General features: G+C 35.2%; 1 protein-coding gene across 2 annotated transcripts in view; it reads left to right on the top strand.

The window, feature by feature from the left end:
• The window catches only part of NAPEPLD (N-acyl phosphatidylethanolamine phospholipase D), a 68,975-nt gene extending 57,239 nt beyond the window's left edge, over positions 1-11,736 (top strand). For both annotated transcript variants that reach the window (XM_007504060.2, XM_001371223.4), the window contains exons 3-5: positions 1,044-1,690; positions 4,477-4,591; positions 8,103-11,736. In XM_007504060.2, coding sequence (XP_007504122.1) covers positions 1,044-1,690; positions 4,477-4,591; positions 8,103-8,231 — 891 coding nt within the window. In that variant the 3' untranslated portion in view covers positions 8,232-11,736. The remainder of the gene's footprint in view (positions 1-1,043; positions 1,691-4,476; positions 4,592-8,102) is intronic.
• The last annotated feature ends 3,183 nt before the right edge of the window (positions 11,737-14,919 follow it).

Below are 14,919 nucleotides of genomic sequence, written 5' to 3'. Positions count from 1 at the left end.
ATTTTCAAGATTATACCACAGTATTGCTTTTCTCACCCTTTTATTGACCTCAAGGACTTCTCCATTTCTTCTAAGGGATTCTTGACTATAGTAGTATATGTAATGGTCACCTGAATTAAATTCATCTATTCCCACCCATTTAAGTTCTGTGATGTCCAAGATGCTCCTATTTAATCTTTTAATTTCCTGTTTAACCACATCCAGCTTACTTTAGTTTGTAGATCTTACATTCCAAGTATCAGACTTTCCCTTTGACCAGACACACCCACACTTTCTTTTAGACTTTGAACCAGTCACTTTCTTCTTTCTGGAGTAACTTGTAGTTGTTTTTTTGTTCTTCCCCAGTAAATGCTAGACACTATCATTCATGAGGTTTTCTTGGCAAAGATACTGGAGTGGTTTGCTATTTCCTTCTCCAGTGGATCACCCTTTTCAAAACTCTCCACTATGTCCTGTTCTTCTTGGGTATCCTGACAAGGTATAGCTCATAGTTTAATTGAGCTTCACTGGTCCCTCTGGAATGACAAGGCCAGAGACCTTTCTGAATATATGGATGGAGTTTTCACACTAGGAATCCCTTACAGGGATGAAATTACACCTTTCCTGTCTCTCCCCAAACAACTATAACTAAAATCCTTATAACTTAGCAACACAACACAACAGCTTACACACTTAGATAGCATTCATTATTACTTTCTATTAAGTGAATTAGTGTCTAGTTTGAATATTGGAGGAAGGCTATTTTTTGTCATGTTAGAAATGTGCTTTTTGTACAAGCATATCCCACAAAATGTTTCCCTGATTAATTTTGTAATAATGAATTTTATAATAATACAGTATAATCAAATTCCTCCTTAAAATACATGATATAGGCACATGTTGTAGTGGATTAATAGCTATCCCTTTGAAAGACTTGTGCTTTAGATAATCTAGATGCCAAACAAAAACAGCCCTTGTCTTTGATAGGATTCAAAATTTAAACCCTTGACTATATGAGGTCTTTTATTTTCTAACAGCTATTTCCCTCCTTTTTCATCTTTTAGGAATTGGACAAAGAACTTCCAGTGCTTAAGCCCTATTTTGTTGACAAACCTGAACATGTTGGAATGAAGAAAGGTGGTTTACGCGTCACCTGGCTTGGACATGCATCAGTTTTGGTGGAAATGGATGAAATAATATTTCTCACTGACCCTATTTTCAGTATGCGGGCTTCATTGATGCAGTTCATTGGTCCAAAACGCTTTCGCCATCCACCATGTACAGTAAATCAGCTTCCCAAAATAGATGCAGTTCTAATCAGTCATACCCACTATGACCACTTGGACTATAACACTGTACTTAGTTTAAATGAGCGCTTTGGCTGTGAGCTGAGATGGTTTGTACCTATAGGTCTCTTAGAGTGGATGCAGAATTGTGGCTGTGAGAATGTGATTGAGCTGGACTGGTGGGAAGAGAACTGTATTCCTGGACATGATGATGTTACCTTTGTCTTTACACCTTCCCAACACTGGTGTAAAAGGACTCCGATAGATGACAATAAAGTTTTGTGGGGCAGCTGGTCTGTCCTGGGGCCTTGGAATAGATTTTTTTTTGCAGGAGACACTGGTTATTGTACCGCTTTTGAAGAGATAGGAAAACGATTTGGACCTTTTGATCTTGCGGCTATTCCCATTGGTGCTTATGAACCAAGGTATGTAGACTTCCAAGTGCTGAGTAGGAAAGGGGCATGTTTTATGTTAGCTGATTTTAAGACTATTATTTGATTAATATTTAATATAACTTGTCAGGATCATCCTTAAGTTCTATACTAATCTGAGATTGGTAAACTAAACTCCCTCCCTCTCCATCTCCCTCTCCATCTCCTCCCTCTCTTTCTGAAATATATAGGCCAGGTAGTGAAGCCTTCTGAACTACTAAAATAATATTTTATAAACTATTGAACCAAGAAGTGAAAATATATAACAAGCCAATATTATCTCACCACTGGGTCAAAATGTGTGTCTATAATGTGAAAAATTCTCCTTGCTCATAATTCTATGAAGATTTTCTGTTTAGCATTTATATGAATCTTAAAATACCCTAAAAAGTAGGAACTATAATAATTTGTAGTATAAAACTTTTTAATGTCCCTCTATGTATCTGCATATTATTTTGTATAGTTATGTATAGGTCATCTTTTACTACTAGATTTTAATGTTCACGAAGGCAAAAATTGTCTCTTATTTAAACCTTATAGTTCTCCTAGTGCTCAGCAAAATGCTGTGCATATATTAGGTGATTAATACATACTTGTCAAATTGTTGTTAAATGGAAACAGAAGCTTAAAAAAAAGAGTACTCCATTCAGCTCCTTGCTTCAATTATTTTTTTAATCTGGGCCATTTATTATCATGCAGAAAACACTTCCATATTGATCACTGTTGTAAGAGCACATTCATACAAAACCAAAACCCCCAAATAAAACTCTGAATACACTGATTTGAAAGATAGTATGCTTTGATTTGTTTCTATCTAACTACAGCAGTTCTTTCTCTGGAGAAGATGGACTTTCTATGTCATAAATCCTTCAGGATTGTCCTGGATCATTGCTGCTGAAAGTAGCCAAGTTTTCACTGTTTGATCATCAAACAATATTGCTGTTACTGTGTTCAATGTTCTCCCGGTTCTGCTTATTTCATTCTGCATCAGTTCATGTAGGTCTTTGTAGTTTTTTTCTGAAATCATCTTGCTTATCATTTCTTATAGCACAATAGTATTCATTCTTTCACCAATATGTGCCACAGTTTGTTCAGCCATTCCCCAGTTGATGGTCATTCCCTCAATTTCTAATTCTTTGTCACCACACAAAAAAAGAGCTGCTATACATATTTTTGTACCAGTAGATCCTTTCCCTTTTTTTTTTTTAATCTCTTTGAGATACAGACCTAGTAGTGGTATGGCTGGATCACAAAATGTGTGCATTCTTTTATATCCCCTTGGTCATAGTTCCAAATTGCCCTCCAGAATGTTTGGATCATTTCACAACTCCACCAGCAATGTATTAATGTCCCAACTTTGCCACATTCAATTCTATAAAAAAGAGGAGGAGGAGGAGAAGTAGAAGAAAAATGTTGAAGAAATTTCAGGCACATTTTTGCCTTGTCACTAAATTCTCATGAAATCTGGAAAAACAGCAACTGTCCTTCATGCTGATTGCTTGGAAAACAGTAGCTATTATTGTTAAAAGCCTCGTGAGACTGATTAACCTAATAGGAACATTAAATAGCAACCTCCCCATAGTACAACTAGGTAATCATTGCTAGAATTTGTGGTGTGAAGAGTTAAAAGTCCTACATGCAGTTACTGGCTTTATTCTGTCTTCCATAGTATAAGATTCATGCTATTCATAATGGCATCTCACTGGGATTGAAGTAAAAAGAAAACCCCAAATTATTTTTCAACCTCAGAATTGGTGGTAGTTGCAAGGAGGAGCAGGGAGAGAATAGAACTGATATTGCAAAAGGAACAGGAAGTCTTTGAATAAATATTGCATGCTTTCCATAGTCTGTTAATATTTGTAAAAAAGCACTTAGCACAATGTCTGACACATAGTAGGTACTTTATAAATATTTATTCCCTCCTTTTATTCCATTAAAAGTATTTCTCCCCTAAAACATAGTTTGTATTAGCCATTTTACTCTTTGAGAAAATGCTATGCATGCTAAAATGCTTATATCTTCTCTGAAGAGAAAATGGAATTCCTGATTTTTAGTAACCATGTCTCCTAAAAATGGCGTAAATTCTTTTCCATTGATTATTTTTCAGAAACTTAACAGTAGATACAGAATTTATTTTTTTTTACTTCTAATTCTGTATCCATTGCTTTTATTTTTTATTTTGTTTTTAAAAAGCCTTTACTTTCTGCCTTAGAATCAAAAGAAAGTATTAGTTCCAAGGCAGAACAGCGATAAGGGCTGGGCCAGAGTCACACAGTTAGGAAGTGTTTGAGACCAGATTCAAACCCAGGACCTCCTGACTTCAGGCCTGATACTCTATCCATTATACGTAGCTGACCCTACAAAGGTACCAATTAAGATTATTCCTGAAACTGATACCTAGAAGATCAACTTACCTGCATCTATCCACTGAGTCACCTAGCTGTCCCTCTGTATCCACTGTTAAGCTTTACTTAATCGTGTCAAGTATTGTAGAAAGCAACATGCCTCCTTTTTAATGCCTGAAGGATTCTTTCAGAGGAAATCCAGAGTGCTCAAAAAAGTCTTTTTGGGGATGGAATTGCATAGGAATAAATGAGTCAGTTAAAGAAAGAAAAGGAAGTTTTTATTTTGCAGAAGGTTGACTAAGGAAACAGTGTTTCCCTTTTAGTTATTATTTATCTTTTGTGTAAAGCAAAAGATTATTAAAAAGAAAAGAGTGGGTTAGGATGCAATTTACACTGATGAAGCTAGACTTAATTATTTTTGTTCTCTTTTGTTAGGTGGTTTATGAAATATCAGCATGTAGACCCTGAAGAAGCTGTAAGGATTCACATTGATGTTCAAGCCAAGAAGTCTGTAGCTATTCACTGGGGAACCTTTGCCTTAGCAAATGAGGTGAGTCTGAATCTGGCCTAAAAATCATTTCAGATTTCTTTAGCCTTTGATTTCCATGTCAGAGACCCTTAAGTTGGAATTCAGGCACACTTGCTGAGGAATATGTTCAGTGAGAGGAATCTTACAAAATGGTTTAAAACATACATTCTCATTTAATCTCTAATCCAACATTCCTATGAAGAATTGAAGCAAGAAGCTGAATGGAGTACTCTTTTTAAAGCTTCTGTTTCCATTTAACAACAACTTGACAAACATTTATTAACTTCATTTTATGATAGGAAACTGAGGCTCAAAGAGAGGGTAAATGATTTGCCCAGGGTCGCAGAGCTAGAAAATATGTATGAGGCAGGTTTGAAACTCCTCAGGTGTTCTCAACTCCTAGGTTTGGCAGTGTCTTCATCAATGTCAAATTGCTTCTTGAATGATGTTTTATATTTATCTCCAAGTACTCAAATAGATCTATGCTATTTATCAAAGTGGTATGCTCTTGATAAACTTATCAAAACTCATTCATTTTTAATCTACTAAAGTTTTTCAAATTTATTTTTCAATATATCAAAAGATCTTGGATTTTGCTTCTGTGGGTAATAACCCTACCAACAAAGATGACAACCATTTGGTACCTTTATGAGCTGTTGTCAGAAAATTCACCAGCATTCTGGTGATAAGCTTTCTTATTTGTGCATCTGGAGCTGTGATTTTACAGATCCTGGGGTGGAAACTTCACCACAGATGAAAAAAGAATGCTTAGTTCTAGAAAAAATAAAAGTTAAGAATGTGCTAAAGTCTGTTAAAGACATTGTGATCCTCAAAACTTTCTCTGTTCCCTTTTCTGTTTTTACTTTCTTTCCCTATCCTCCAAGTCCTGAATCTGGCCAGAGGGATAAAGTTAACTTAATCCTATTAGGCGTCTGCCAAAAAAAAAAATTATGTCATTAATAAGCTAGTTTTCTTGTACATGAGCTGAAAAGCAAATTTGTGGTCACACTTAATGTCTTACTATTATACTTTGCTATTGATTCTATTTCACTTAAGTTAAAGTGATTCTCTGCAAAACCACTTCCTCTACAAAACCATTTCCTATAGCAACCAGGCCTTGCTAGATATATTGCTTACTACCTCATATAATTTAATGATGCACAACCTTATTTTGCACTGAATTTAACATATGATATTGCATTTGGATGAATGTTTTAAGAGTTGAAATAGAGTGAGCAAATAGTGACTCATACATATTATTTCAACAACTAGTGATTTAAAATTTATTTTAGAACCATGGGATTCTGTACTCAAGAGTTGGAAGCAACTTTATAGATAGTAGCATCCAACTTCTTAGTCATTGTAGGACTTACGCACTTCTAACCGCCTACTCCCCCAATCCTTGGGAGGTCTTCTTACTCATAAACTAAAAAAGGAAATTTATGGTCACCCTTAATACTCTAATATATTTCAAGCTCTCTCTGCTTAAACACTGCTAGGTAATCTACTGGATAAAGTACTGGACTTCTAGTCAGAAAGACATGAATTCAAATATGATCTCAGATACTTGTGTTTATGTGACCCTGGTCAAGTCTTTTAACCTTTGTTTCAGTTTCTTCAATTGTAAAATGGGAATCACAATAGCAGGATCCTTGTGATAAGTATAAAAAACCATGTGGTCCACAACTCAAGATTTCCTTCTAGTTGACATTGATCAATCTTTGGTTTGGATTTGTTTAACTAGTTATAAATATATTTAACTGTGGTCTATGAACCATTCTTGAACTTTTCTGCAAGAAGATAATGAAACACTTTGTCAAATATATTGCTAATATCAAGATGTTCTATTTATAGTTCTTTGTTCCACAAATCCAATAGTCCCAAATTGATTAGCAACTTCAATGTTTCTTATTGGACGAATGCTGGGTTTTAGTCATTCCTGCTCCCTTTTTCAAGTGTTCATCGATGATCTAATTAATAATCTTTTCTAGATTTTCATTGGGGATTCACATCTGGCTCTCTTGTCAAGTTTCTGGAGTCTACTTTTTTCTCCCTTTTGGAAGTTAAGATATTATTTGTCTATTATCAAATATTCTCTCTCTCCCCCATTCCCCCCTTTCTCTCTAGCTGTATTCATACCTGAAAATTCCTTTGGTATCTTGTTTTATTATATATATATGTATTTGTGGTTATTGAATTTGGAATCAATGCAATAGTTTTGTGGATTCATGGCAAATTTATGTTTTTTAATCTCTACTGCACCCTCAATGCTACATAGTCATTTTAATATTCTTAATGAATTGACTATGGCCACTCCAAACCTTCTCTGCTCTCTTTGAGACTATTATTTCATAGTTATGTGACTCTGGGCAAGTCACTTGACCCCCATTGCCTAGCCCTTACCGCTCTTCTTCCTTGGAACCAATACACAGTATTGATTTAAGATGGAGGGTAAACATTAAAAAAAAACAAACCCTTATTTCACCTCTTTGCTCTTCCCTCTCAACAGTGAACCTAGATGACTACTCAGATGATATTAGCCATCTGTTTTAACCTCCTATTTTGACTGTATCTCAAAACCTCCCTTAATCTGGTCTTATTTTCTCTATTCAATTCATTAGGAATTTAACACTTACTATGTACAAGATTCTATATAAAGGAACACAGAGAAAAGAATCAAAGTTGCTGCCCTCTGGGAGCTTACATTCTATCGGAAGGAAACAACATGGACATAAACAAGGAAATAAAAATTTATACAAAATAAATTAATTTGGAGAGTTGAGAAGGAGTTCTGTAGTAAGTTGGAAGACGAGGAAAGTCCTTACTGGGGAAGTGGCACTTGAGACCAGCCTTGAAGAAACGTTTAGTTTCCTTCTTTATATTCAGGTCATTCACCCATTCTGAGTTTATCTTGGTGTAGGGTGTGAGATGTTGATCCAAACCTAATCTCTCCCACACTGTCTTCCAGTTTTCCTGGCTGTTTTGTTTTTGACTTTGTATATGAAGCGATTAGTACATAGTAAAGGCTAAATAGATTAAATGAAATTTAAAATGTCTACTTTCTCTATGACATTATTGATTATCACAGTCTTCCTTGTCTCAGGTATTGGCCTAACTCTTCTTTCTACTTCTCTAAATCTAAAGAGGCCATTTTAGTTCTTTATTCTTATATATTTTGTCATTTGTAATCATCATTGGCTTTAAGCTTTTGTCTTTTGTACATTTTTTTGAATCTGAGTTCATCATGGAGTTCTATTCTCAGCTTCATTAATCTTTTAGGTATTATCTTTTCCTTCCCCTTTTCTTTCCTCAGACTCATTTTTGCTAATAGTTTTGGAATTCCAGTGTTAGTTCCCCATTCCTTTTGAGTCAATTATCTTTATAAAGTATCAGGTCTTGAGACCATTTTAGGTTGCTTTTTTACTTGGCAAATTTCAGGTAGTAAAAATATTGTTCACACAGCATTAAAATAATTTCTGATGTCTTATTTTCTTATAGTTCTTATATTTATTTTTTCCCCTTGTTTTGCTAGTATTACTTGGATCCTCCTATGAAATTGAAAGAATCTCTAGAGAGGTATGGAATCAACAATGAAGATTTTTTCGTCTTGAAGCATGGAGAATCAAAAGACATAAAGACTGATGAGGAAAACCTTGACTAAATATGGATGATAAGGTCTGGGAATAAATATATATATCGAAAGACTTTTGAAAAAGACCTCATGCCAGATTTAAAATAGCAAAAGAAAATGCAAAATTAAGAAATTCAGAAAAGATAATTTCCTTTTAAATTTAGAAATAGATCTTTCCAGCTTTGCATTTTACTTTGTAATTATTTGCACAGATTAGTTAATTTATACTTTAAAGTATTACAGAGTGATTAAAATAATTTGATTGAGTAATGGATGGCATTTAAATGTTCTCTCTTTAAAGTGAGAACATTGCAGTGGAAGCTTTTTAAAAAAATACCAATTTAAAGAAGTCATGTATAGATTGGGTTCCATTTCCAGAAGCTGTAAAAGGTTTATTCCTTTGCTTCAGTTCCTTTTTTTTTTATATAAGGTGAATCAAAATTCCCTGCACAGATATATTTTAAGAACCCTGAGCAGTAAATATAATCCCCCTAACCACAACAGTACTTTTGTTACTAAATCAACATACATCTCCAACTATGCCTTTTATAACACACATAAGTAGAGATTTGGGTCTTGCTCGCTCTACTTTTTGGAGTTTTGTTTTTTAAATATGGATATAATATGCTCTAGTTGAATTAGGAGGGAGGAGGTACAGAATGAAGTACAGGGAGGGAAATGAGAAAGCATTATCAGTGAAAACTTGTTTCTAAAAATCAGGTCTTTCATTAAGCACAAATATATGACTGGCTACATGGAAATCAATGTTTTTACATAATTTATATTTATGTCTTTATAAAGTATATTAAAAGACTATCTTTCATTTAGATTTGATCCTGCCCATACACCAATCCATCTGTAAAAAAATACCACTTGTCTAAATTCTCCTTTTCATTGATCTTTGTAGTAAATCCTAAAAATATCAATAAGGTTAACAAAAAAAAAACAAAAAAACTTAGAAATGTTAGGGGAACAGCTATATAGCTCAGTGGATTGAGAGCCAAGTTTAGAGAAAGGAAGTCTTGGGTTCAAATGTGGCCTGAGATACTTCCTAACTGTGTGACCCTGGGCAAATCACTTAACCCCTATTGCCTATCACTTACCATTTCTGCCTTGGAACCAACACACAGTATTGAAAGGTAAGGATTTAAAAAATGATAATAATTATCTTGTTAGACCAAATAACTTGCAAACAGACTTTTCATTATAAGCAAGTTACTATAATATATACATATAATATCTTCTGCTATAGTCTTACCTAAATAAAATTTCTGCATGTAACATTTCTAGAACAGTATATTTTATGCCAAATGTTCTGTACTTCAGGGAGTAACCAGTTAGTCCATAGGCTGACAAATCTGCATGTATGTATAGAAGCACTATGACCTGGCTGCAGAGCATTGAATGCCTGAATTCTAGCTCTACCATTGATTTGATTTTTTTGGGTAATGTCAAATAAGTCACCTATGCCTCAGTGTCCTCTAATATGTGGATAAAACTTTTTCCTTGCCTTCCAGGCATACTGTGAAGAATAAATATTAAAGTAATATTAAAACTACTTTGAAAACCTACAAGAGAAAATGATTATTTAAGGTATTTTGGTGTCTAAGCAACGGCACATAGACCAATGCTTCTGAAAATGTACCATGCCAAATTTTTAGCATCCATATCAGGAAATGAAAAATTGAGGGTGACCACACTCATTGTATATTCCAAGAGTAACAGCCCATATCTAATCATTGGTTTATTATTATTGCTGTAGGAAACTGTATTTTATTTTTGCCTACAAAGATGCAAAGAGGATTGTATAATATTTTGACATCAGTAACACAAAGTTATCAACATATCTTGTAATAAATTTTCTAGAGACAAAAGTGTACAAGTAGGAACACCTTTAATACAAAGTAAAATTGTATAGGAAGACCGGAATAAAAAAGTAAGGTAATTTTACAATGGAAGTGCTGAGACCCTACCTTAACTCTTGACACCTAATAGAAGGCATCATCTCGTTAGCCACTTTCCTGATATTATATACTGAACTAAAAGTTTAAAGATTACAAATGAAGCCTGCCTACCATTTAAATGCACATTTCATTTTAATATCTCTATTCCATAAGTCACCCGAGTATGTTTTTATTTATAATAGCACCTTTTAAAAGATCTCCAAGCACTTTAGAACAGTCTAATAATTATTCCCTTTAAAAACTCATTTAATTCAGACTTCCTTGTGAAAATTTTGTTACTGTGTTCTAATTGTTCTCACCTTTAAGGCTTAATGATATTGTCTTTTTAGTCATTAAAATGTGGAGAATTCTATTTTAAGTTCATAATAAATCACCTTCCAATGAATAACCAGAATATCTCTAAATCTTTTAGCATTTCTTTTCCATTCTAATATTTGTCTTTTACCTTTGACACTTGGGAAGGCTGCTATATACATGTTCAGTGAAGAAAGTTTTCAAATTTTGAAAAGTGTAAAGGGTAAATGATAATCAGTTATTTCACTTTATTCCTAAGTGGAACAAGGAGAGGTGCTTTTTGGGTTAAACCCAATCTATTGGGTTTAACTAAGGTAAAGTCATAATACTCTTTGGTTCATTAGAATACATACTCATCAGTGTTTTATTGTTTTTTTTTTTGTCATTTCCTCCCCAAAGTAAAAGACTCCCTTTCTTCTCAAATGTTCTTTGTCTTCCTGAGAACTCTTGATTCTAATAATTAGGGGAGAAATCCTACGTAATAAAAAAAACCACAGCATTATTCAAGATGTGCCATGATGTCACATGGCACATGTTTCAAATATAGCCAAGTAAACTTATCTTTTTCTGTAGCATATCCTTGTAAACTCCACTCCCTATTTCCATTTAGATATTTGGAGAATGTCCTAATTCAAGACAATGCCTAGAACTGTAACACTCAGTTATTCCAGTTTATGAGTTTGGCAGAGGCAGGGAGAGAATGAATGAAATAGAATCATGTCAGTCATTGGTAAAGCATGTTAAAACCAAATGGCAGTTATACTGAGGGCACATATTGCTTGTATGTTTTCATTAATTGTGGAACATGCAAGAATATAATTTTAAAATGTAGTAAAGAAATGTGCCTTTAAAAAAAAGGGATGTAACAAGTGATTGCATCACTCATGTATAAACTATAACTCTGGCCAGAATGTGTACATTACTATTCTCTCCCATCTGGAAGTCTATTTTTGACTTTATGTAATACTTTTCTATTATAAATGTACTGTTATTTTTAAGGTTTGATTTGGGTCAACCTGAAAAACTCAGATTTGTTCTCTAATGGATTCTTGATTCTCTAGGCGAAGCATTCTTATATCAATGTAATATAAAAATAAATTTGAGGTATTCTTTGGACATCATAAGCACAAGGAGAAATAAAACTTATGTCTATCTTTTGGTTTCTTTTTTGCTAAGTATAGTCTTGGTTTATGAATTTTAATACTATAAACCCAGATGAATATATCTGTATCAACACATTGCCATAATAGCTTATGAAAATAAACTTACTACAAGAAGTACTGTTTAAATATTTTTAATATTCTTTAAATTCCTATTGGTATTATGGATAGCATCTGAATGTAAATTCTTTTTTATTATCATGCAAAACATACTTTCCATTTGGTCATTGTAAGAGCACACCCGTATAAACCCCAAGCCCCCAAATAAAACCCTAAATATTCTGATGGGAAAGATAGTCTGCTTTGGTTCTCATCCATCTGACTCCAACAGTTCCTTCTCTGGAGGTGGAGAGCATTCCCCTTCATAAACTTTCAGGATTTCCCAGATCATTGCATTGCTGAGAGCAATCAAGTTTTCACAACTGATCATCACACAATATTGCTGTTACTGTGTATAATGTTCTCCTGGTTCTGCTTATTTCTCTCTGCATCAGTTCCCGCAGACCTTTGCACCTTTTTCCGAAACCATCTTGCTTCTCATTTCTTATAGCACAATAGTACTCCATCACCATCATATATCACAATTTGTTCAGCCCTTCCCCAATGGATGAACATCCCCTCAATTTCCAATTCTTTGCCACCACAAAAAGAGGTGCTATACATATTTTTGTACAAGTAGGTTCTTTTCCCTTTTTTATTATCTCTGGGATACAGACCCAGTAGCCCAGTAGTGGCATGACCAGATCAAAGGGTATGCCGTTTTATAGCCCATTGGGGCATATATCCAAATTGCCCTCCAGAATGGTTGGATCAATTCAAAACTCCATCAACAATGCATTAGTGTCCCAGTTTTACTACATCCTTCCAACATTTATCACTTTCCTTTCCTGTCATATTGGCCAGTCTGAAAGGTATGAATGTAAATTCTTGGTCCACAGACAGATTTTATCATTTTTTTGTATCACCGGTGCCCAGCGTGGAGGTACTAAATAAATAAATGCTTATTGCTTGATGAAAAGCATTAACACTCTTAAGGAAGCGTTTGTATGCTTTTAAAAATGCAACATAAAAGACACTGTTTTTAGCTTTGATGAAGGTGGGCAACATTTTATCACGGAATACGATGAGGGAACACTTTTAAGAGCTAATTTCCCCCCACAGAATATAAGCATCACCAGAACAGTTTTCCAACACAAAGGAGTGTGAGTAGTTATTTTCTCTCAAACAATACTTCAGCATTCCATAACCACATCAGTTTGGATGTGGTCCAATGACATTCTGAATTCCATCCATTTCTGCTTATCCTTGCAGCTCTTATCTCTGCCTTCTAAATGCACCAGAGGTTCCATCCAGGGCTGGAGGGCTTCCTCACATCATGAGGCGACCATGGCAGCACTTGATCTGTCTACTTGTCATCCCATGCCCTTGCCACCTGAGCAATCCTTTTTCCATCATGTTTCTTGGTGACATCTTTACTCCTTTTTTCTAAAGCTCATTTATGGATTGAAGCTTCCTCACCCCTACCGGGAGCCTTTCTTGCCCATCTGTGGAAGTCATTTCTGTTTCTGTTGTGTTTCATGACTCACAGCTATATAAACACCACTGCCACTCCACTGGCATTGAAAAGAAGAGCCTTTAATTCTAGCAATTTCAGATCATTAAAAGAGTCCTGCAATTTCCTGAAGGCAAAGCAGCCTGCCCCCTTATTTAATTCTAGGGCAAACTTGTCCCTTTGTATTGCCTCATATCTATCTTTATTCATGGGCAAGCTCTATGGGTTTCATCTATCCAATTACATGTCATCATCTGGGAAACATACCATGAAACAATTATATTAGCAATGCAATTTAAACAGGAGTATTTGATGGCCTCGACTAATTGAGTGCCTACAGTTTAGCCCTTTGCTGGGTGTCATGAAAGGGGAAAAAATGTTTAAGATACAGTCATCATTTTAATTGGAAAGTCAAGAAAGACTATCATGTTCCCCCAAAATCAAATTATACATGGATAGGATGAGGGAAATGGGGTGAGGCAGCAAATTCAGTTCAATTTGATAAGCATTTACTAAGCACTTACTCTGTGCCAGTTACTATGTGACCTTTTGAAACAGAAAAAAATAAATCGGCCCTCCCCTTTAGGCAAGTTTTGTTGCGTTAGGGGAGTTTACCTTTGCTGGAGGTGGGTGGGTTGTGAATTAGTAATGTTATGGGGCAGTTAAGAACAGTCCATGGAGTCAGCATTAATAGAAAGCATTCAAGAAAAGGGTGACAATCTCACTGGATTCAACCCTGGTCAAACCCCATTTGGAGTGGCCAGTTTCAGAAAGATCTTTAACCAGCTGGAGCTTACTCAGACAAAGGGAACCAGCTTGATGTAGGGACACAAAACCACACTGAATAAAATCCAGTGGAAGAAATGGGATTTTTAGATTGAATATTAGGGGAGGGAAAATAATAGCTTTCTTAAAAACAAATGAGAACTGCCCTATGCAAGAGTCATTAAATTTTATTTGGTCATGGAGGGAAGAACAAGGGTTAATGAATGCCAAGTCAGAGCTGTATTTTGACTCAATAAAAAGGAAAACTTTCTACCAAAGTTAAAAAATGGAATAGGCTGTATGATTTGGTGGCGATAGAAAAATATAAAACTAGTTCAGAGAAGAGACCAATCGCTGGGGGTAGGCATCAAAAAATTTTTTTTAACCATTGCCTCCAGTCTTAGATTTAATACTGTGTAATGGTTCCAAGGCAGAAGAGTGGTAAAGGCTAGGCAATGGGGGTGGGGTGGGTAAGACTTGCCCAGGGTCCCACAGCTAGGAAGTGTCTGAGGTCAAATTTGAACCCAGGACCTCCTGTCTCCAGGCCTGGCTCTCAATCTACCCAGTTGCCCCCCATTATTGTATTTTTGACCAGACCTGGGACTTCAGGCTAGGGAATTCCTAGTGAGAAAATTCCCTATTCCAGTACAGATCAGCTTCTCTCTGTCTGACCTCTATTCTGTCACACTGCCCCTCTGCCTTCTGGGACTGGAATACCCTTGCTACTTTTTGGACAAAAAAAAAAATGCAAGATTCTCGATTGTGGAAAAGTAACTTTTCTAAGGCTGGGAGTTTTTCCTTAACCTCGAAATGAAAGATTATGTACTATTTTGTCAGTGTTGTGGGAACTTCCAGAGAGATACATAGGCTCCTTTTCACTAGAGTTGGGCTAAAATTCACTTTGGGTTTTTCATGTTTAAAACTTTCCAGAAGGCTTCTCCCAAAGTTTTAAAGAAGTTTACTCCACCAGCCTATAGCCATTT

This window comes from Monodelphis domestica, chromosome 5 (genome assembly GCF_027887165.1).
Source record: "Monodelphis domestica isolate mMonDom1 chromosome 5, mMonDom1.pri, whole genome shotgun sequence".
Lineage (NCBI taxonomy): Eukaryota > Metazoa > Chordata > Mammalia > Didelphimorphia > Didelphidae > Monodelphis > Monodelphis domestica.
Note: the sequence above shows the minus strand (reverse complement) of the source record. Positions and strands in the feature narration are given on the sequence as shown.